The 22,168-nt window shown below is 44.5% G+C and overlaps 1 protein-coding gene across 1 annotated transcript; it reads left to right on the forward strand.

The window, feature by feature from the left end:
- The first annotated feature begins 472 nt into the window (after nt 1-472).
- Nucleotides 473-21,224, forward strand: CEP41 (centrosomal protein 41). Its single transcript, XM_021711650.1, has 9 exons — nt 473-524; nt 4,485-4,546; nt 6,139-6,208; nt 12,807-12,951; nt 15,151-15,302; nt 15,677-15,744; nt 17,372-17,486; nt 17,953-18,168; nt 18,850-21,224. The coding sequence occupies exons 1-9, from the start codon at nt 485-487 to the stop codon at nt 18,996-18,998; spliced, it is 1,017 nt and encodes a 338-aa protein (XP_021567325.1). The 5' UTR covers nt 473-484; the 3' UTR covers nt 18,999-21,224.
- The last annotated feature ends 944 nt before the right edge of the window (nt 21,225-22,168 follow it).

Here is a 22,168-nt window from a genome sequence, read left to right on the forward strand (position 1 = left end):
TTATCTTTTGACAATGCTAGATTATCCAAAAGACTAATTACAGACCAGACGCAGTGGCTCATGCCTTCATCCCAGCATTTTGGGAGGCCGAGTTGAGAGGATTGCCTGAGCCCATGGGTTTGAGACCAGCCTGGGCAGCTAGGTGAGACCTCATCTCTACAATAAATCAAAAAATTAACTGGGTGTGGTGGCATGCGCTTGTAGTCCCAGCTGCTGAGGCAGGAGGATTGCCTGAGCCTAGGAGGTTGAGGCTGCTCTAGCCGTGAGTGTGCCACTGCATTGTGACAAAATGAGACTTCAGACTCAAAAAAACAAAACAAAAGACTCTTTATTAGTGTGGCCCATTTGCCTGCTGTCCAGAATCCCAAAGGAACAGGATAGGAGAGCTTAGGGAGTACTTTGTCTCCATTCTGCTTTTACAGTGTGCCTTATTTTCTTCCATTAAAGCATATCTAAAATCCTTGTTTTCTTTGTAGGGAACAGTATGACTAAATACACAGAGAAGCTTGAAGAGATTAAAAAAAGTGAGTAACGCTGTTGGTGGTTTGGGAAAATGGAACTGGGTGATTGTTCTGTAAGTCGGTTAGTCACCAACAACCATGTTCTACTGCTGACTCGTGCAGAGCCCAGCAGGTGCTCACAGGATGGGAGACGCTGGGTGCATCCTGGTCAGTCCCTAAGACTGTGACCTGTTGGCCTGAGTCCTGCCCCACTGACATCCTGTAGGAGATGCTGGTGTTGGAATGTGGATGGGGTGTGGTGGGTCGAGCTCTGGCTAAGCTTCCAGCTTCATTGCACTGCAATCTTCATGCCCCTCTTCAATGTGTTTACTCTTCTATCTTCTCACCTTGCACCTGGAGAGGGGTACTCATACCTCTCTTCATAACCCTCTTGTGAGTATAAATTAGAGAGTATTCAGGAAGGACTTAGAGGTATGAGAAGGAGCTTGTCCTTAGTGCTGTGCATTCTCATTTCATTGCAGTCTGTTTTCTTTTAATTAAAAAATAACACTTCATCCACATCCTTTTGAAAAGCTAACCTACAAAAGATAAGTCACAGAGTGCATTACCCTTGCACAAAAGCGTAACTTTTCTTTCTGTGTCCAAAACTGGTATAAAATGTACATTTCCAGGCCAGAATTAAAGAAGAAGTAGGAGTGTCTGTTTCTAAGGTGGATTTGCTAAATAAGAGAACCCAGTGCTGGGGGGTGTTCAGCTGAAGTCAGTGAAGAGGTGCTCTGCTGGGTCCCAGCTGAGGACTCGGAAGAGAAGATCACAGAACCAGAACACACCAGAATATATTTCTTTCACATGGCAGACTTTGTAATTTAAATGAAACGTTCCTCTTGAATTGCCGTGTGCTGGGAAACCCCAGACACAGATGTGGACCAGGGGCAGCTCTGTGCTGACTCGGGCGCCACGGCTACAGATTTTTTTATTCAAAGCTGTAATGCAGGGCACCCTGTCTTCTTCTTACACACTTTACATTATCAGAAGCGTATATAAAATATACATAAAATATATGTTGATCTTCAGATTGTGAGAAAGAGCCACTCTACTCACCAGCGGTCCCTGTCGTCGTCCTCATCACGTCCGAGGCAGGTGGGGTCCCACTGGCCCGCTTGCTGGCTTGTCGCCTCTTCCACCTCCCATCTATTTGTAGCCGAGCGTGAGCTCACATGTCCTCGCTAGAAACTTGTCCCATAAAAAGGTCCCATTCCACCCAGATGGGTAAAGCCTCATCTAACACAGTTCTTAGAAGCACAAGTGGTTTCTTTAATATCTCTGCTGTGCATGGAGATTGCCTCTCAGAAGAAATGTCCTTGGAAGGGAGCCCTGAAGACACTGGTCCATTCTCCTCTGGAGGAGTGGTGGGCTCCTTTGGGTCAAGCAGGAGGTTCCTGTCACCCCGTTTCACACACTCAGTGCCCATTCCCTGACTGAATTACTTTAGATTCTGGTTTGACATCTGTACTTTGGAAAGTATTTCCTTCTCTTTCCCCATTTTCTGTTGAGAGTGATCTTTTGGGTTGAAAGGGAGGAGAATGTTCCCTTGTCTCATGACACCCTAGACGCATCACTTCACTCAGATTACCTTAGATGCTGCGTCTTGCTGTGAAATCACAAGCCTGGTTCTGTTACTTCCTTTGATTTGTCTTCCACTATGAGTCCAACTTCCCTTTGCTAATAACGCATTTCAACAGAACCCTGAAAATGCAAAATCCTTTGTAATCTGAATATTCTTTCAACTCTACCTGGGGAAAATAGATGCTCTGTGTCTATTGACAGTTTACAAAGCCTATTCTTGGTTTCTGGTGGTTGGATGACACTAGCTGGACTCTGTGAAGCATCCTAGATAGTCGGATCTCTGTCCTTCCAGTAACTCGAGAGACACAGCCTTGGACCCCAGACTGACTGGAGAAGCAGGCCTTGATAACATATCTGAAGCTGGGATTCTTTGTCCTCAACACGGAGTTTGGGAGAAGCCCCAGTGGCAGAAGCTCCATTCTTAAAGCTCTGTTCGCTCTTGCAAGGACGGACTCACAGAGCCTTCCAAGCCACCCTTGTTACAAAATTTAAAACTTAACCGCAAACATCCAGTGTGATCTTTTATCTCTGCCTAATAATGTCAGAAAGTCCCACTGATGGCTGCCCTTCTAAACCAGAACCAGGTACGTAGAGTTCAGGTTCAAATATGCAGGGGGCTTCTGGTGCTTGTGCAGGCAACAGAAGAAATGCCAAGCCTTGGAGTATAGCACAGTCTTTGTTTGTTTGTTTGTTTGTTTGTTTGTTTGTTTGTTTAAGGTAATCTCTGCTTAGCTAAAGGAGACTTTAAAGTGCACATTTTATACTTAAAAGTGCTTCAGACTATGTAATCATACGAAAAGAATATCAATGGATAAATGTCACAACGCAAGTGACTTGAAAGCTGTTGGCAGTTGCCACTGGCTGATTTATTGCTGTTTTGATTTACATAAGTAGCTTTTGGTGAGCAGGGTGGTGGCAGTTGAGAGGAACACAGTTGTCGTTCAGATGTGCTTTTTAAAGCCCCTGCATCCTGGCAGGTTTTAGAAGTTCCATTGCATATAGGTTTGCTACTTTGTTGTATCTAGAAGAAGCATCTCTAAGAATTTTCTAGAAGTAACAGTCTGTTACTAGCCAAATTGCTCTTTTTAAGACATGTTAGAACTGAACATTTTAGAAATTCCCTATTTTTGAAAAAAGTCTTCCTGTATTACAAAAGGCTAGTTTCTAAGATAGTGTCGTTTCCCAACTCTGAGTCTTAAGGTGTTTGGTAAACCAGGATTGTGTTATCTTCCAAAGTCACCATCCGGTCTGTGCTGGGTTTTTGGAAAATTCATGGAAATGATTAGTAACACCAGGTAAATAATCTTAAATACCTTTAATCCTTTCCTTTGTTGCCAGGAATCTTGGTTTATGAGACATTTATGTTGCGAAGGCCATAGCAATTATCCAACTATCCTTTGATAATTTTGAAATAATGAGGCAGTATTCAAGGAGTCTTGGGCACCAACTACTATAAAAGAGGAGGAAGGATAGGGGTGGGCAGAGGTCAACACTGAAGCCCGGTCAGAATCGGCAGTTGTCTTCAGAGAAGTTCCAGGAGGCTAACCTTTAGCGTGCCTCTATGGGATGGATGCAAGATGAAGTGATTAGGCTCTGCATTTAGCAATTGTTTATTGTGATATGGAGCATTCTTAACACAAATGTAGACTTTCATCTCAACTGTAAAGGTAGCACTGAGTAAATATTGATGCTTTAGGTTGGCTTTTATTGTTTTTTAATTGTCGGAAACACACAACATAAAATGCACCACACTCACCACGTTTAAGTGTGCAGTTCAGTGGTGTTAAGCATCTTCACCTCGCAGTGCCACAGAGTTCGTCTTTCAGCACTGAGTAGGTTAGTTTTTGCTGAAGTCAAGCTGAGGAGAAACCATCCCCAGAGCTGGTCAGGCCCCTCCTAACTCTGTACCCAGCAAGTGCTGCCTGTGTCTGCAGCTGCCGTCTTCTCAAGCTGGAGTCAGAAAAGGGGAGTGTGAACGTCTTGCCAGCTGTTTGACCTGAAACAACTCCGCTTCTCTGGGTCTCTGTCCTCATCTGTAAAATGAGATGTTTGCTCCCTGCTTTGTTCTGAAAAGAGTTTGAGGCAGCTTACAAAAATGCATGCAATACAATATGGCCAAGGTGCAGACGGCCTAGGCAAAGGAAAACAGCAGACTAACAAGGCAAGGGCTAAAGTCGCTGACACAAAAAGGTGGCTTATAAATTCCACTTTAAGCTTCCTGATGACAAAACAAAGGGGAAAAAATGGAAGTGATGATAATACTGCCTGCCCTACCTGATTTTAGATATTGCAAGGCTCAAATGTGAAAGCATATAAATAACTTGAGATGTCTGGAAAGAATAGCTCTAAGAAAGCAAAATAAATTTAGATAAATATTTGACCTATCCTGTTTTTCAGATTATAGATACAGAAAAGATGAACTTTTCAAGAGGCTAAAAGTTACAACTTTTGCTCAGTTGGTGAGTTAATGATCTTTCCGTTGAAGTTAAAGACTGTCTAATTTGTATGCTTTATGTCAGTATTTCTAAATTCAACTCTAGGGAATGTTTGCAGAGAAGTTTCTTTTGATTCTTTGTATGCATTTCACCTGTGGGAGGATTGATTGGTGTGTTGTGTGTGTGTCCACACAAAGATGATAAGAAATTCTTCTCTCTTCTTTGATAAGAACTGATAAGGTAAATATGCGTTCTATTTTTTTTTGAAAAAGCAGGATTTTATTAAGAGGACAGAAAAGCTCCCACAACAGGAGAGGACCCGAGGAGGTTGCCCTGCCTTCTATTTTTGATTCATTAAATTTATGTCAAAGCAAATAATTTTCCATTATGCTTTTAATTAAATATTCAAAATCTGGAATTCTGACATTTACCAGTGTGACCATGAAAAAAATTTCTAGAATTCTGGATCCTGGATTGTTTCAATACTTTTCTCTGTGGAAGCCAAGTGATTTTCATTTTTCTTTGACTTAGCTCTTTTTTTAATTTTGTTTTTTATTTTTTCATTAAAAACTGGAGTCTCGCTATGTTGCCCAGGCTGGTCTTAAATGCCTGGCCTCAAGTGATCTCCTGCCTTGGCCTCCCAAAGTACTGGGATTGCAGATGTGAACCACCACACCTAACTGAGCTCTTTTCCAAATTGTCCCTACTGTCAGCTGTTTTGTCATTTTGGGCAAGTCACTTTTTTCTTTCATTGAAAAATTATGGGAAGGCATCTCTCCAGTCCGTAAACATGAGTTTCATTGGCGTAACGCAAATTGAATCTTGGGTCTTATGAACTGAGGACTGAAAAGTGCATTAAAAATGACTACTTGGTTGGATGTGGTGGCTCTCATCTGCCATCCCAGCTCTTTGGGAGGCCAAGGAGGGAGGAATCCTGGAGCCCAGGAGTGCAAGACCAGTCTGGGTAACATAGCAAACCCTCATCCCTACAAAAAAATTAAAATCATTAGCCAAGCATGGTGATGTGCACCTGTAATCCCAGCTACTCAGGGGACTGAGGCAGAAAGATCACCTGATCCCCAAAGGGCAAAGCTGCAGTGAGTCGTGATGGTGTGGTGCCACTTCACTCTAGCCTGGGCAACAGAGTGAGACCCTGACTCAAATAAATAAATGAGAACACTATATAGAGGTGTAAAATACTGTAATCACCGTATTCATTATTATATTTTTTCTTTATTGTGTGGAGAATTGCTGATACTATTCTGTTATTGCAGGTCGTTATTGCGTTTTCGAGAAATAATGTATGCTGGGACCAGAATATATACAGATGACATTTTAAACTCTTATTCATGTTCCTTGTCCTAAATTATCCTTTTGGTCTTTTAAATTTACCATGTAGTGTCTTAAATGCATCTTTTTTTTCTGGAATGTTCACATCTGCAAAATAAAGGGGGCCTGAGATTCAGTTTTCGGTTGAAGACCCGACAACCAGCTTCTTAAAACAAGAGGCCTTTGATGTCTGCTGTCTCCTCATCTTTGGTACAAGACAGAATCGCCTCTGTTTAGAAACAAACAAATGTGAGCCTCGCCACACATTGCATTCTTTTTTCTCTCAGGTCATCCAAGTTGCTTCCCTCTCTGATCAAACACTGCAAGTGACAGCTGAGGAGATTCAGAGGCTAGAAGGTAATAAGGACTGAGGATGTGGGGAAGATAAGGCTTGGCCATCTGACCCCGGGCTCCCCACGCACCTCTGCGGTTCTCAGGGACTCAGCTTTGATGTCGAGCTCTGTCATTAGTCCGCTACTCTCAGAAAAGCGCTGCCTGGGCTTTCACTGTGAACTCTTACTTCTTTGGAAAAGCCATCTGGTTTTCTGGCTCTAAGTGCTTCAGATGTGTTTAATGTTCTAATTACTCTTTTTCAACAAATATATGTTGGCATTCTGTGTATACACAGAGCACAGAATGTGCTATGAGACTGTGGTAATGAAGACAACAGCCCTTCTTGCATGGAGTTTGAGGTAACGTTGTGCACGTGCAGGTGTTCCGGGTGGGCCAAACGGCGTCACAAAATTACTAATGTGTGTTGGAGTTTTAAGATGGGTGGATGGAAGGAAGCCATTCTTGTGAGGGCTTCACCTGAGTTTCCTTATTTGATCATCTCAAAAACTCTAGAAGGAAGGGACCCTTTAGAGGAGAAGCCCAAGCTCAGAGGTGAAATTTCTTGCTCAAGGTGATCCAGCTGGTAAGGAGTGGACCCAGACTCAGTCTGCCTTCTGTGTATATGCAGAATGGCACCCTTGAGGGGCCCTGAAAAGCACCCCTGGGAGAGATGTGGGTGTCATGGGGGTTCCAAGGAAGGAAAGGCACTTCCGGTTCTGAGGCCTAGGTCGGCTCCCCCAGGGCACTAGAACTGGGCTGTGTAGGGGTGGACTCCACAGTGCCAGTCGGGAGGAGGCGTTGAGGCAGGGGCAGAGCCTGAGAAAGGCTGGGAGCTGAAAGCATATAGGGTGCTGGGACTCAAACCTCCCAGTCTGGCTGTGGCCTGAGGGAGGAGAGCTCTGGGTCGAAGATAAGGCCAGGAAGACAGGCAGGCTCCAGGTCTCCTTTCCTAAATACCAAGTTGGAAACAAAACCTCATAATTGTCCTCTCATGAAAGGAATCCACAGAGGGAAGGTCTCATTTCGTCCTGAGGCACCCAGCCACCAGTGCGTGGCTGTTTACTGAAGAGGAATGTGTTTTGTTAAGGTTGATGTAGGTCAGGAATTTGACTTCTGATTTCAAGACAAGTTTCTCAGGAAGTCTGAACACTGGGTTTGTGCAACTTGACTGTCATTTCCCTGGACTGGGTTTTGTTTGGGAGGATAAAGAGAATCTGAAAACGACAGGAATTTATCTTTGACAGATGCCTCTCACACAGCAGAGAAAGAAGGGCTCTTTGTCACAGAGAGAATTGCATCTCCTCATGAATGTGCCCTGATTCTCACCGGGTTACATAAGCACCTAGCCTGGTCCTCCATGTTGAGATCACAGCCCCAGAACATATGGGCACATGCAGTTTTCTCTTCTGAGATGAATTTGCACAACAAAATGGGCTCTTGTAAAGTAGGACACCATAATGTGTGAGTGATATTAGGGTTTTTCTAGTGCTCTACACAGATAATAACTCACTCAGGAATGCTGTAGAACAGATTGTATCTGTATGTATATTGGCTATCTCTGAAGGAACACAAACATCTTTTATAATATTTGTCGCTTTTTCCTGACTTAAAAGTATTTTTCTAGTAAGTTAGAAAACAGCAAAAAAATATGTAAAAAAGAAAAATAACTATTGGTCATTGTTAATATTTGGGTCCACCTTTCCCATTAACTCCTCATCCCAATTAAATCTATACTGTTTGTGTGTAGTACATTTCTAGTAAGTTAGAAAACAGCAAAAAATATATAGAGAAGAAAATTAAATAACTAATGGTCACTGTTAATATTTGGGTCCACCTTTCCCATTAACTCCTCACCCTAATTAAATCTATACTCTTTGTGTGTAATTTTGTACTGTGTTGTTTTTAATTAACATTTTTTCATGCATACTTTTCTATAGATAGACTTCACAAGCATAATTGTAAAGATTGTGTTGTCTATAATGTCTACCCTTTGGCTATACCATAATTTAATTCTTTTCCTGTTGCCAGGCATTACAGTTTCTTCTGATTTTTCACTTTTTAAAAATAATTCTGTGTGTGTATGTGTAAATGTTCCTATGATTCTGATTATTTCCTGAAGATAAATTACTGCAGACAGGCCCAGGGTGGAACCATTGTAGATGCTCGGTCCTGACTTCCACACTCAGGGAAGACCTGTTTGCATTCCCACCAAGAGTGAATGAAAAGACTTGTTTCTCCCCATCCTAGCCAGTGCTGAATAATTATTATTTTAATAAATATATGCCAATTTGATAGATGAAAAATAGTATCTAATAGTTTTAATTTCTTCTAATAGTGAGATTGAGCTGTGTGTGTGTTTTTACTGGTTGTGTCATACGTGTTTTGTTTTAAGGACACGACATGCCCTTTCCCATTTTTCTAGTAGGAAGTTCATCTTTTTTCTTTTATTGGTTTGGAAAAGCTCTGAGTAATTGTGATATCCTTATGCGATGGAACCAATGCAACCTTCAAAATGAATGAGAGAAATTCTTACTTGATTATTTGGAACAGTTTCCAAACAATATGAGTAGAATTCTCCTGGATATGTAAAAGGAGATGAAACAAAATATATGCCAAAGCATATGGTTGTTGCACTCCTGGAAGGAGACGTAAACATATGAAAGCGGATCCCCCAGAAAGGAGGCATGAGGGCCTTCAGGTCACAAGTGGGAACAATGCTTCCTTTCCAGATTAGCAGTTTTAACCTGCTGCACCTGACCCTGTTACATTTTTACTCTGTGCAAATTATATTTCAGAGCTACTGAAAAGGCCAGATGTGGTGGCTCACACCTGTAGTGCTGGGAGGCCAAGGCAGGAGATTTGCTTGAATCCAGGAGACTAGTCTGGGCAACAGAGCAAGACCCCATCACTACAAAAAATAAGAAACAAAATTAACTGTGCACAGTGGTACAAACCTGTAGTCCTGGCCACTCAGGAGACTAAAGCAGAAGATTCTCTTGAGCCTAGGAGTTCCAGGCTACAGTGAGCTCTGATTGCATTATTGCTCTCCTGCCTGGGGCAAGAGCCTGTCTCAGAAGAAAAAGAAAGGAGCTACTAATTTTTTTTAAACTATAAATTAAATATATTAACCTTTTGTCATTCATATGTGTTACAGATTTGTTTCCTAATTTGTTATTCACCTTTTCATTTTCTTTGTGTTGGTTTTTGACATACATGAAGTTGCATTTTTACATGATCAAATCTATTAACCTTTACTGTTGTGCTTTCTTTTATTGTTTTAGAATAATAAAATTAGAAATAAGGTAAATTATTTACCTGAATTTTCTTCTATTACCTCATTTATTTATTACATTTTTACATTTGAACTATCTGTTATGTAGTTTGGTATATGATGTGAGGTGATGATCTAAATTAGATGCTTCCAGATAGTTGAGGCATAGTCCCAGCATCATTTACTCAACAGGTCTCCCTTTGACCACTGACTTGTGATGTGGGTGTGTTACCTTTTTGTTTCTATTCTAGGGTTTGTTTCCTTGTTCTCTGTTACAACCGGTGTCCTGGTTGTAGTTCTGTACTGTTCTGACCTTTTGCCTTTAATATATGTCATGACTGTTACTATTGGCGAAGGCAGATTCTTCGCTACCCTTAGTTTTATTTGTGTGTGTGTGTGTGTGTCTGTGTGTGTGTATACAATATACACATATATGTATTTGTTCTTTTTTTTTTTTGAGTTGGAGTCTCACTCTGTCACCCAGGCTGGAGTGCAGTGTCACACTCACAGCCACCCCAGCGTCAACCCACTGGGCTCTAGTGATCCTTCCACCTCAGCCTTCCAAGCAACCAGAACTACAGGCACGTGCTACCACTCCTGGCTAATTTTTCATTTATTGTGGAGACGAGGTCTCGCCAAGTTGCCCGGGTGGGCCTCCCAAAGTGCTGGGATTACAGGCTGAGCCACTGAGCCTGGCCTACTCTTCTTATCTTTAAAATCTGTCCAGATTTTTAAAGACTCCATTGGGATTAGCACTAAGGTTAAAAATTAAACTTGGAAAGGATGAACATCATTAGAGTTTTAGGTGCCCAATCAGGAATGTGCAGGGAGACCTCTCTTCCTTGAGGTCTTCTTTTTTATTTTATTTTATTTTTTTTTGAGTTGGAGTCTCACTCTGTCACCCAGACTAGAGTGCAGTGGCCGCTCCTGGCCACCGCAGCCTCGACCTGCTGGGCTCCGGCGATCCTTCTGCCTCAGCCTTCCAAGTAGCTGGAACTACAGGTGCGCGCTACCATGCCCGGCTCATTTTTGATTTATTGTAGAGATGAGGTCTCGCCAAGTTGCCCAGGCGGGTCTCGAACCGCGGGCTCAGGCAGTCCACTCACCTCAGCCTCCCAAAGGCACAGGATTACAGGCTGAGCCACTGAGCCCAGCTCTTTGAGGTCTTCTTTAAGGCCTCCAGATAAAATTGTTATAAGTCCTATAAAGGATTTAATAAAGGATGTATAAATTTTCATAGGTTCTTTACATTTGTTTTAGGTTTACTTTTAGGAGAGTAATTTTATAGCTGCATTTGTTACTGTGCATGAGATTTTTTTCATGTTTTGTTTTGGTTTTGAGTCAGAGTCTCACTCCATTCCCAGGCTGGAGTGCAGGGGCACCATCATGGCTCACCACAGCCTCAACCTGCTGGACTTGGGCAGTCTTTCCACCTCAGCCTCTCAAGAAGCTGGGACTATAGTGCCACCAGGCCTGACTAATTTTCTTATTTTTTTGTAGAGACTAGGTCTTGCTATGTTGCCTAGGCTGGTCTCAAACCCCTGCTTAAGCAGTTCTCCCACCTTGGCCTCCCAAAGTGCTGGGATTACAGGCATGAGCCACCATACCTGACTCATGTTTTTAATTGGTATATATGAAAAATATTTTGTTTATAGTATTTTTAATTTAACCATATATTTATTGCCCTTATTCTCATAGTATTCTTTCGAAGTTTCTAGGTATATTATCATGTCATGTGCAAATTAAAATTTCATATCCTCCTTAATTATTAGCCTTCCTATTTTAATTTCTTCTCTCATTGTATTGATGAAAGCAGCAAGTTCTCAAACTTATTGTGTTCCTGTCTCCCTACACTCTCTTAAAAATTATTGAGGACCCCAAAGAGCTCTGGTTTATGTGCATTATATCTATTAATATTTAGTGTATTGGGCAACCCCTTGGGGTCCCCTCCCACTGTGGAAGCTTTTCTGTCCCCTCAATAAATCCTACTTTCAAAAAAAAAAATTTAGTATATTGACATTTTAAAATGAGAACATAAACAATATGTATTATTTCACTTAATAATAACCCATTAAAAACATAAATAACATTTGTATGAAAAATAGCTTTATTTCCAAAATAACGTTTTACTGGGAATGTCATTGTTTTACCTATTTTTAAATCTCTTTAATGTCTGGTTTAACAAGAGCCAGCTGGTTCTCACCTCAGCTTTTGCATTTAGCCTGTTGCTGCTGTCTGGGCTGGAAGTATATGAAGAAAATCAGCAAACACAGACCCATACTGGAAAAGGGAGGAGCGTTTCAGTAGCTTTGCCAGGTCATTGTGGATATTTGTCTTTAATATGCCACAAAACTTGATGACTGGTAGTTCCCTAAAGATTAGTTGTGTAGAATCTGCAGCCGAGCCAGTGACCTTCCATCCTATTGCTTTAAACTCAGCCAGTTCCAGTGGAACTGCCTCAAACTTTGAATGAGTCCTTTACCTGAGCATGATTTTATGGCATTGTGCATTGGTCATTTGGAAAATATTGACTCGCTGAGTTACAGAAATCTCCGATGTTCACACATTTCATTATACCCCATCAAAAAATTCACAGATATGAATCTCCCCATCTATTTATCAGAAAACTCAAAGTATGGGGAAGCAGTTCCTTCAGCTCCTGATGACAAATACAGTTTCCAGAATTTTGAGTGTTGCTCAAAATGTTATCATTGGCACCAAATACCATCAGGTATTTTCCTAGAAATGACAGGCCCACTTAGTTCATTTTTGAGAAAATGTCTGCCAGATACACACATCTAAGTAACTGTAGTTTTTCTGTCAGTTTTCCTCCAAATAAGGCTGGTGTGCCTGGCAGAAGTGACTGGTTCAGCTTATGACCCGCAGTCACACTGGTGCCTTCCCTTGGGCTAACCGTGTCAGTTGGTCTGTGACAGACGTAACTGTCCATGGACTGCCATTGCACCACATGGAGAAGGCGGGTACTCATGTCATGGTGGGATTCACAAAACTACTCATGGCTGCTGCCTTTCCAGGGACCTGTTCTTCCTGTGACTGCCATGGTTCCTGTGGGGCGTGATGACTGCTAATCCAGCTCAGTGCCACTCCTGATTCTGCTCAGGTGTCGGCAGTCGTATTTACTATTTCTTTGCCCCATCAGTGCAAGCAAGCGTCAACACAGTCAAAAAGACAAACAGCTTCCAATGAAAGTAGTTTTCACCTTGTAGACCCCCAGAAGCGTCTTGGGGACTCCTGGGATCCACCACATTCTGAAGATTTCCTTTTCTTGACTTCATTTCAGTGGAACTGCCTAACAAGTAAATATTTTATTTGTTTATTTGCAAATTTTAGACAATATTTCTGCAACCTCAGACCCTGATGCAGAAATCACTGCCAGGACCAATGGGAAAGGGAGCCCAGAGGAGCAGCCGCCTAGCCCTGTCCAGTTCATAAACAGCACGGGAGCAGGGGACTCCAGCCGCTCCACCCTTCAGAGGTGCGCGAACCCACCTTCAGTCCAGTCTAGAGACCACTTTCAGAGTTCTGCTCTACTTAAAAACAAAACTGACAGTAGCAAAGTCCTCCGTTGCCTCCCAGCCCCTGGCTGTTCTTTCTGTACATATGCCACCCCCTGAATCTTCCAGTATTCTCGTGAGTTAATATAAGGACATTCGAACTGGAGTGTGTTCGTTTGCCCTTCTCAGTTCCCTTCCTCTTCTTCCCGGGAGTGAGTTTGTTATTAGGGCTTAGCTTTGCAAGCGCCCTCTTCAGATTTGGAGGATGCAATGGTCTGCGCCACTCAGAGTGCTCAGACATCAACAGGCACAGAGGAAAGTGGGAGCAGCACTGGGCTTTGACTGAGACCGCACATGGCTGGTCCCTCCTGTTATTTCTTTTTTTTTTTTTTTCTGCTCTTCCTCCTGAGGCACAGGCCTGCTCACTCCATGGATTTACATGGACTGTATTCCATGTAGCATTTTCTCACAAGGATTGACTTGATTCTGAGATGGCCTGACCTTCATCACATGTTCTCCCTCCTACGGGTGAAACAGCCCTGCTGCAAAACCAGTCCCACTAGAGAAGCAGTTACTGTCGCCAGGCCACTATTGTGATTCTTCCTGCATAACTGCTTTGTGAAAGGACTCTAAAATGATTTTCAGGAAGGGAGAGCCCAGAAGGATGTCCCCCAAGGAACCAGTTACACATCAGATGGATTTTCTTCTCCTTGATTCAACAAAATACGCAGTGTGTATCATAGAGTTGTACTGTGTGTTGGATTTAAATGCAGAATTTGATTAGCTACGATGGGAGAGTAACTGAGAGTTTTTACCACTTTCTCCCTGTCCTATGAAGATGGCAACCAAGTATAGTGATTTTAATGGCTGGCTTTAGAAACCGAAATGTTAGCGGTAGGAGTAAGCTTCCTCATTTTAATCCCAGCTCCTCCTCTATCTCATTCTGTGAATGCCGTCAAAGCTAAAAGCTCTTCAACCTCAACATGGTAACCTGTAACACAGAAGTCAGTACCGATGACTATTGGAAGTGGTGAAGCCAAATCACTGCAGTGGTTGGGTCAGTGACTACATGTATGAAATGGTGAAGCATTATTGTGACTTTCTGTTATGCACAATAAACATAGAAACACCTTCCATTTTTCCCAGGCCTGGGAATTTTCGTATTCCTTCCCCCTTATTCTGCCGGCTCACCCTCCTCCAGATTCCACTGGACTAACCACCCCCCTTTGTTCTCCCGACACTACCCCCTGCTGGAGGCAGCATGTACCCTCCAGCTCCCGCCCCCTCAGCCTTGTGACAATCTCACATGCACTGAGGCATGCAGGACATGAGGGTCTGTTCTGTAGGGTCCGGCGTGGTGGTCTAGGAATCCCCAGGGTCCTGTGTTCAGAGGCAGAATTGAGATGCCACTCCCATCTTCCTTTCTCTTTGAAGCATCTTTTGAAAAGACATTCTGCATTCAGACCCAACACACAGCACAACTTTATGTTACACACCGTGTTTTGTGGAATCAAAGAGAAGAAAACCAAGAAGACCCGACTCTTAGGGCAGTGTTTCCCAGCCATACTGTGCTAGTGAAGAGTCAGGACCCACTGAGCTACTCCTAAGAGGTGTTTTCTCCCTAGGATGCTTTCCCAAGTAGCACTTAAGAAGCACATTTTTTTCTTTTCTGTTTGAATATTTGTCTTTTTAAAAGTTTAATTTTTGGCCAGGCACGGTGGCTCATGCCTATAATCCCAGCACTTTGGGAGGCCAGGGTGAGAGGATTTCCTTAGCCCACAGGTTCAAGACCAGCCTGGGCAACACGGTGAGACCTCGTCTCTACAGTAAATCAAAAAATTAGCTGGGCATGATGGCACACTCCTGTAGTTCCAGCCGGGCATGGTGGCAAGCTCCTGTAGTGGGAAGGCTGAGGCGGAAGGATCACCTGAGCCCAGCAGGTTGAGGCTGCGGTGGCCGTGAGAGTGCCACTGCAGTCCAGCCTGGGCAACAAAGTAAGACTCCAACTCAAAAAAAAAAGTTTACTTTTTCCATTCATAAAAATTATACAAGTAGAAAGTCATTTAAATACTGGAAAATATAAATTCTAAAACCTAAATCTCACTATTCTAAAGAAATGTAGTTGACCCTTGACCACTAGCCCTTGACCAGTGTGTGCTGGCCTCCGTTTTCACTTGCAGCGTCATCAGTGGGGTTGGGGAACTGGACCTCGACAAAGGGCCGGTGAAGAAGGCAGAGCCCAGCACCAAAGACAGGCCTTATCCTGACTGCCCCTTCCTACTGCTCGATGTGCGTGATAGAGAATCTTACCAGCAGTGCCACATCGTTGGAGGTAAGCCGAAGGCTCACAGGGGCCCCACTCTCAGGAGCAGCACCTGCTCATCAGTCCAGGCAGGTCGGGGCCACAGCCGTGGGCAGCGGATGAGGAGACCACGAGTTAGTGGGTTCCATTCTGGAAACCTGTAGGGTTGGCCCCAGCCTGCACTGAAGGAATATGGTGTTCTCAGATGGTCAGCAGACGCAGTGGAGGGAAGCTTTCTATTGTGTTTGCAGCATCCTGTTTCTTTTCTTTCACAAAATTATTTAGGTTTATGGCTCGTTGATTTTTGAAAATGTATTTAACTCTTAGAGTTTCAACCAGCAGGGAATTGGGGCCAGAGCTTGCTGAGAGAGCCACAGCCTTCCCAAGCTTTCCTTCCTTTGCAGCTTACAGTTACCCAATTGCAACTCTGTCCAGGACAATGAACCCTTTCTCAAATGATATTCTTGAATATGTATCCTTTGTTGCATTGTAAGGAGCTGGGTGGTGTGAGGACTGTAAGAAGCAAAGTTATCATGAATTGTGCTCCTGGTGGGAAGCCTGTGAAGGACCTGCAATGCTGGTCAGCGTGGCGTGTTTTAGGCTTGGATTCCTAGCTGTTGCTGAGAATCTGACTCGGTTAGGGTGGTGCTTCCCAGCCCTACTGTGCTAGTGAAGAGTCAGGACCCACTGAGCTACTCCTAAGGTTGTTTTCCCCTGGAAAGCTTTCCCAGGTAGAGCTTAAGAAGTAAATTTTTGGCCGGGCACAGTGGCTCAAGCCTGTAATACCAGCACTTTGGGAGCCCGAGGTGAGAGGATTGCCTGAGCCTCCACAGGTTCAAGACCAGCCTGGGCAACTTGGAGAGACTTCATCTCTACAATAAATTAAAAAATTAGCCAGGCGTGGTAGCACATGCCTGTAGTTCCAGCTACTTGGAAGGCTGAGGCAGAAGGATTACCTGAGTCCGGCGGGGTGGCCGAGAGTGTGCCACTACACTCCAGCCTGGGCGACAGAGTGAGACTCCAACTCAAAAATAAATAAATAAGCCGGGCTCGATGACTGAGCCTGTAATCCCGTGCCTTTGGGAGGCTGAGGTGAGTGGATTGCCTGAGCCCGCGGGTTCGAGACCCGCCTGGGCAGCGAGACCTCATCTCTACAATAAATCAAAAAATCAGCCGGGCGTGGTAGCGCACGCCTGTAATTCCGGCTACTCGGAAGGCTGAGGCGGAAGGATTGCCGGAGCCCAGAAGGTCAAGTCTGCGGTGGCCGGGAGCAGCCACTGCACTCCAGTCTGGGCGACAGAGTGAGATTCCAGCTCAAAAAAATAAATAAATAAATAAATAAATAAATAAGTAAATAAAAATTTTTTTCTTTTCTATTTTACTTTTTTTCTTCTTAAAAGTTTAATTTGCGCATTCATAAAAATTATACAAGTAGAAAGTAATTTAAATACTGGAAAATATAAAAAGAAAAATCGAAATCTCTTTATAATCACACAATTGGACAATATCTCCTATTGCATTATTGGCATATTTTATTCCAGACTGTCTTCCATTTTTTTTTTTTTTGCAGAGTTGAAATCTTGCTGTATATGTGATTTAGTGCCCTGCATTTTTCAGTTCATATTAAAATGTGTTTCCCCAGGCTACACACATAATGTCCCATCTTCAGCTTTACTGTGATTTACCAGCCATTTCTCCACTTTGGACTTCTAGGTGGCACCCATGTTTTTACTATTAAAATAAGGTTTCAGTGGACACATCCGACATCGTTTTTCTCTGTCCTCACCTGTAAAATGGGGATTGTGATACTTACTTTCCAGGATTGTAGGAATAAGAGAGCTAACGGTTATGAAGTCTGTAACTGGTGCTGTCTTGGAGCGTGGTAGCAAGAGTCTGTAAAGGAAAGGCTGCAGCATGTGTGGCTCCTAGGACAGGACACAGTCCTACCCCTGCTGATGTGATGGTTGAGATGCGTCCCTGCCACGTACCTGGAACTCAGAGGGTATGGGGGGTGGGCCTTGGCTGCCTTTACTCCCGGGGTTTCTTACAGCCCAGGGCCCTCAGCTCAGTGCCTGGAACCTTAACTCCCCTGCTCTTAGAAAAACGCCCACGGCAAGATCATCATTCTGTACGATGACGACGAGAGGCTGGCCAGCCAGGCAGCCACCACCATGTGTGAGCGGGGATTCGAGAACCTCTTCATGCTCTCCGGAGGTGAGTGAGGCCGCATCCTGCCCGGGACTCAACAGGCAGAAGTTTGAGTTCACAGGCCTTCAGCCCCACCCCATTACCAAGTTCTTCTCCAGGCTCAGCAGTGAGTGTCCTGGAAAGAGAGAAAGCCACGCTGGCCAGAAGGGCTGGGAGTTAAGTCAAACGTCCTGGCTCCATCAGCACATGTTTTTAATTCCTAAGATAATGGTGTTGCTTCAGGACTCTGTAAGAAAGCCCTGATGCTGAAGGCTTGAGCAAAAGGATTTCTCGTGGAGTTCTCAGAATCCATGTATCAACCGACATTTTTTGGTATAATCTGCTTAATGGTGAAAGAGTTAAGAAAGATTTCACATCCTTATCTTGGCCCCAACTTGGTGACCAAAGGTTAGAAGACATGCAGACTTCTTTCCAGGTTTGGCAGGGTCTTGCTCTGTTAATGCTGTTGTTTCTGATGCTGTTCTAAACCTAGGTCTAAAAGTCTTAGCTCAGAAGTTCCCAGAAGGACTGATTACTGGGTCCCTGCCAGCATCGTGCCAGCAGGCCCTTCTACCTGGTTCTACCCGGAAGCGGTCCAGCCCCAAAGTGCTGCCCCCACCAGCAGAGAACAAGTGGAGATTTACACCAGAAGACTTGAAAAAGATAGAGTATTATCTGGAAGAGGACCAGGGTCCTGTAAACAATCCTAGTAAGAGATTTTGACCTTTAAAGATAATGTTTTCTGTGGAGCTTGAGATCTGCAGCTTTGAACATCCTTGTTGTATGAAAAGCTTCATCTCTTATATTCAGTTTCTTAAAGGGTGTGTGTGTGTGTGTGTGTGTGTGTGTGTGTGTGTGTTGGGAGGTACAGGCACTGGGGGGCAGTGAAGGGCATCTCAGATGTGGCAAGAATTAGGAGTGGAGCACAGAGAAGAGGTTTTATCAAAATGAACATCTCAGGCAAAGTTAAGCTGAGTGTGAGGTATTCAGATCCTTCTTGGAAAGTTCTCGTTTCCTCCTGCTGTTTCTGGGTACATTTAGGCCACCTCTGAGAGCCTCCAGGGATCATCTTCCTGCATGACTCTCTTTATACTGTGTTCTCTTCCCTCTGATCACTCCTCACCCTGCTATCAACGAAGGAAGGACGGACAAGGTCTACTGGGGATAATGGAGAGGAAAGAAGAGAGGGGATCTGAGTTTCCCTCTGCCCTGCCCCGCCCCACCTTCAAGCCTAGGAGTGGGTCATCACTGGCCTCACATAGATGGTACACAGGGCTCCCTTCACTTAAATATGCTCGCAGACTAGGGCTCCATTCGCTTAAACGTATGCTTGGCAGGTTGTCCCTGGAATCATCCTGCATTTCTGCCCTCACTTTCTCACTCCCTTCAGGCCAGCTGAACCAAGCGAACTCCTCGGGAAGAGACTCCAAGGCGCCTGGTAGCCGCAGCGGTCAGAGCCTGCCCGCCGGGGGCCCCACCAGCCACTCGGACCCCCGCGCCCTCGGCAGTGGCCACCCACAAGGCAAACCCTGGAAGTAAAGACTTGTCTCCTTCAGTCAAATAAAGGTTCTTCCTCTTCTTGGAACCCCAGATCAGTTCCCAAGTTGGTCATTTTCAGAAACTGCTGCAGAAGAAAGCATGTGCCCTGTGGGATAGGTCCCCTTCCCTTTCCCCACAGCCAGCTCGAGGAGGATTTGACATGTGACCATAGAAACCAGAGCACAACAGGCGCTAGCGTCCTTGCTTCTGCTCCCAGAGTATTAAAGTCTTTTGAAACTGAATAGGAGAAAAGAATCTCACATTTAAGGAGTTTTTTTCTTTTTTCAATAAGGTCCAGCTTGGTCTGTATCCTGTGTTGTTTGTAAATGCTTCAGTCTGGTGTGTTCTTTCTAGCCAGTGTTCTCATTCACTTTCTCGATTTCATGAAGGAGTCTCCAGGTGGGCTTGCCTGAGAAGCTGTCCCCATGGGTGCGGATGAGCCGGGTCCCGGTGCTCTGCGAGCCTGGGGCTGGTGCCTGTGGGCATCTCTCGAGACTGAGACCTGAGACCTAGGAAGCAACTCTACACGTCCTGAACATTCCTGCTGGTGGGGCGTGGGGCAGGGGCGGGGGCGCTTTCGTGGATCAGCCCTGGTGATTGTCCAGGCCTATACTGAGAACCCCGCGAAGCCCACCAAGGAGGTCCCTCGCTTGCAGTCGGCATACCAGGTGTAACGTCCATTGCCCGGCTTGGGCTAATCCGTGTCAGATGGGCAGAGCTTGTAGCCACTTGAAAATAACAGTCTCAGTCAGACAACTGGGGACACGCAGGCGAGAGGACTCCCAAGTCCTTTGTCAGAGCCTGCAACCCCTCCAGCCCTTGCGCAGAAACACAGTCCTGGTCTAACTGAGTAATGGGTGCACTTTCCTGCCTGCTGTTCATTCTCGTGACTGGGCTGTGATTAGGAAGTTGTGATTGTAGATGCTGGTTTGGGCTGGCGTTTTGAATCAGCGTTCACTGAATCGCTAGATGACTGGCATTCATTCCACTCTGGGGGAACAAAAGGCCTCAGGGAAGGATGAGGAACTCTGAAATCATATGGAAAAGGAAAAGAGCCTTGTTCGTTTTTATGGTTTGTGATCGCAGCTGTGATAAGGGACTAAGGAATAAATCGTGCTCTGTGTCATGGCAACCAGCTTCTGAAAAGCCAGCTGAAAATTGCCTGTCCTGCTGGTTGCTGCTGCTGGGTAAGATTTGCCTTAACGGTACTGTTTTCTCGCCACCAAAACACACACACACACACACACACACACACACACACACACATACACAGTATTCACAGCATGGGGGCTGTGTTTGTAAGAGAAGTAAACCTAATAAATATCTCATAGAGACATATGGAAAAATACCTTTCAGATTCAGCTCAGTTCTGTTTTAGAGTGTGTTAATTCTTTTCTGCTTGATTTTCAAAGTGCAACATTTTCCGATGCTTTAGAAATCAAACAAACCAGAGACATTGTTCAGATGTCAGGCTGAGCCCAGTTTTCCACAAGATTTGAGAATCTTGTATAAAATGCAGCCAACGTACACACAGCTTTAAGAGGAGGCTGTCGTGTTCCCCCATAAATTTATTGCCTGAGAACTCAGCTCAGCTCTTTGCTAATGCCAAAATGTTCTGGCTTTTTATTTTCTTTACAGCATAGATAGAAAAATGCAAATTTTTCCATACTCAGCTTGCCCCTAGCATGGAGATGATTTTTAGCCATTTTTTATGCATACATTTTTAAGGGAAAAATGTTTTTCTCTGTAACAAAGATCTGGTTTTGCCATTTTTAAGTTGACTAGTCAGGAGTTTAGACCCCCCCACCCAATTCTGTTTTGAAAGTAAGTGGTAGCACCTCTTTGTTCAATTCTGCGTTCCCATCAGACAGCACTGGGGTGTCAGAAACCCCTGTGTGTTGTGGAAAGCCAGGTTAGCCAAGCCTGTTAGAACTGCTGTGGATTTGCCTGAGAGGTCTGGCAGGCTGAAATTCTTTATGTGTATTTCTCCATAGTGCTGTGCCCTGTTTGTGTGGATTTTAAATAACGCTGTTCAGAAGGCCTGTTCCAACTTCACGCTTTGTGTGTTAAATGTTACCATCAGGCATTTTTTACATGTTCCAGGTATTGCTTTTAACATTTTACTTTACTAATTTCTTCATTAGGTTAATTGGCATGTATTATTTAACTGATTGATGATATATTGTGCAATTGTGAATGTTGAAGATTAAAGTACGTAGTTACTAACTTGCGGTTTGCTATTAATATACTGAAAACGACCAACTACTACCTCTCTGTCAAGATGATTTGGGGGAGCAAAAGAGATCGGTGTGCTTTGGAAGAGGACTTCTGTTTGCTTCATCTCCCAGAGAGATGTATTTTCTTTAAGAAATGAGCCGGGCTCGGAGGCTCAGCCTGTAATCCTGCACCTTTGGGAGGCTGAGGTGAGTGGATTGCCTGAGCCCGCGGGTTCGAGACCCGCCTGGGCAGCAAGACCTCATCTCTACAATAAATCAAAAAATCCGCCGGGCGTGGTAGCGCGCGCCTGTAATTCCGGCTACTCGGAAGGCTGAGGCGGAAGGATCGCCGGAGCCCAGCAGGTCGAGGCTGCGGTGGCCGGGAGCGGCCACTGCCCTCCAGTCTGGGCGACAGAGTGAGACTCCAACTCAAAAAAAAAAGAAATGAGTCAGGAAATCAACCCAGTTAGGTCAAAGGACCCAGCTCCCCCGTCAGAAGGCCTGAGCTTCCTTGCATTTCCGGGTGGGGATTGGGGCCACCTTAAACCAATTGTGTCCTGGCTTGTTGCCAGTGTTTCAGAGGTTGACAGTGGCTCTGGCCTGTGACCTGGGACCCCGGAGATGGAAGGTGTCTGATCGTTGTACAACTACAAGTTTACCTGAACAACAGAGATGCCCCAAGTTTAACCTGTCAGGTGCTTTAAAGGGGTATGCATTCAAGAAAGAACGGGAGAAAGGAAGGAAAGAAGCAAGCAAGCAAGAAGGGAGGGAGGGGAGAAGAAAGAGGCAGGGAGGGAAGGCCACCGTATGCCTTCAGAAACAGGAGCCTCAGGCCGAAGGAATGTCAGGCTCTCCTCTACCAAAGAGCCCAGCCGGGAAGGATTCAAACGCTGAGAGGTCACCTTTGTTTTCCCTTCAGCAGAAAACCAGAACCAGCATGATTGCATTGGTTGG

The sequence above is a fragment of the Carlito syrichta genome, unplaced genomic scaffold (genome assembly GCF_000164805.1).
Source record: "Carlito syrichta isolate Samal-C Ts95f unplaced genomic scaffold, Tarsius_syrichta-2.0.1 Scaffold85031, whole genome shotgun sequence".
Classification (NCBI taxonomy): Eukaryota; Metazoa; Chordata; class Mammalia; order Primates; family Tarsiidae; genus Carlito; species Carlito syrichta.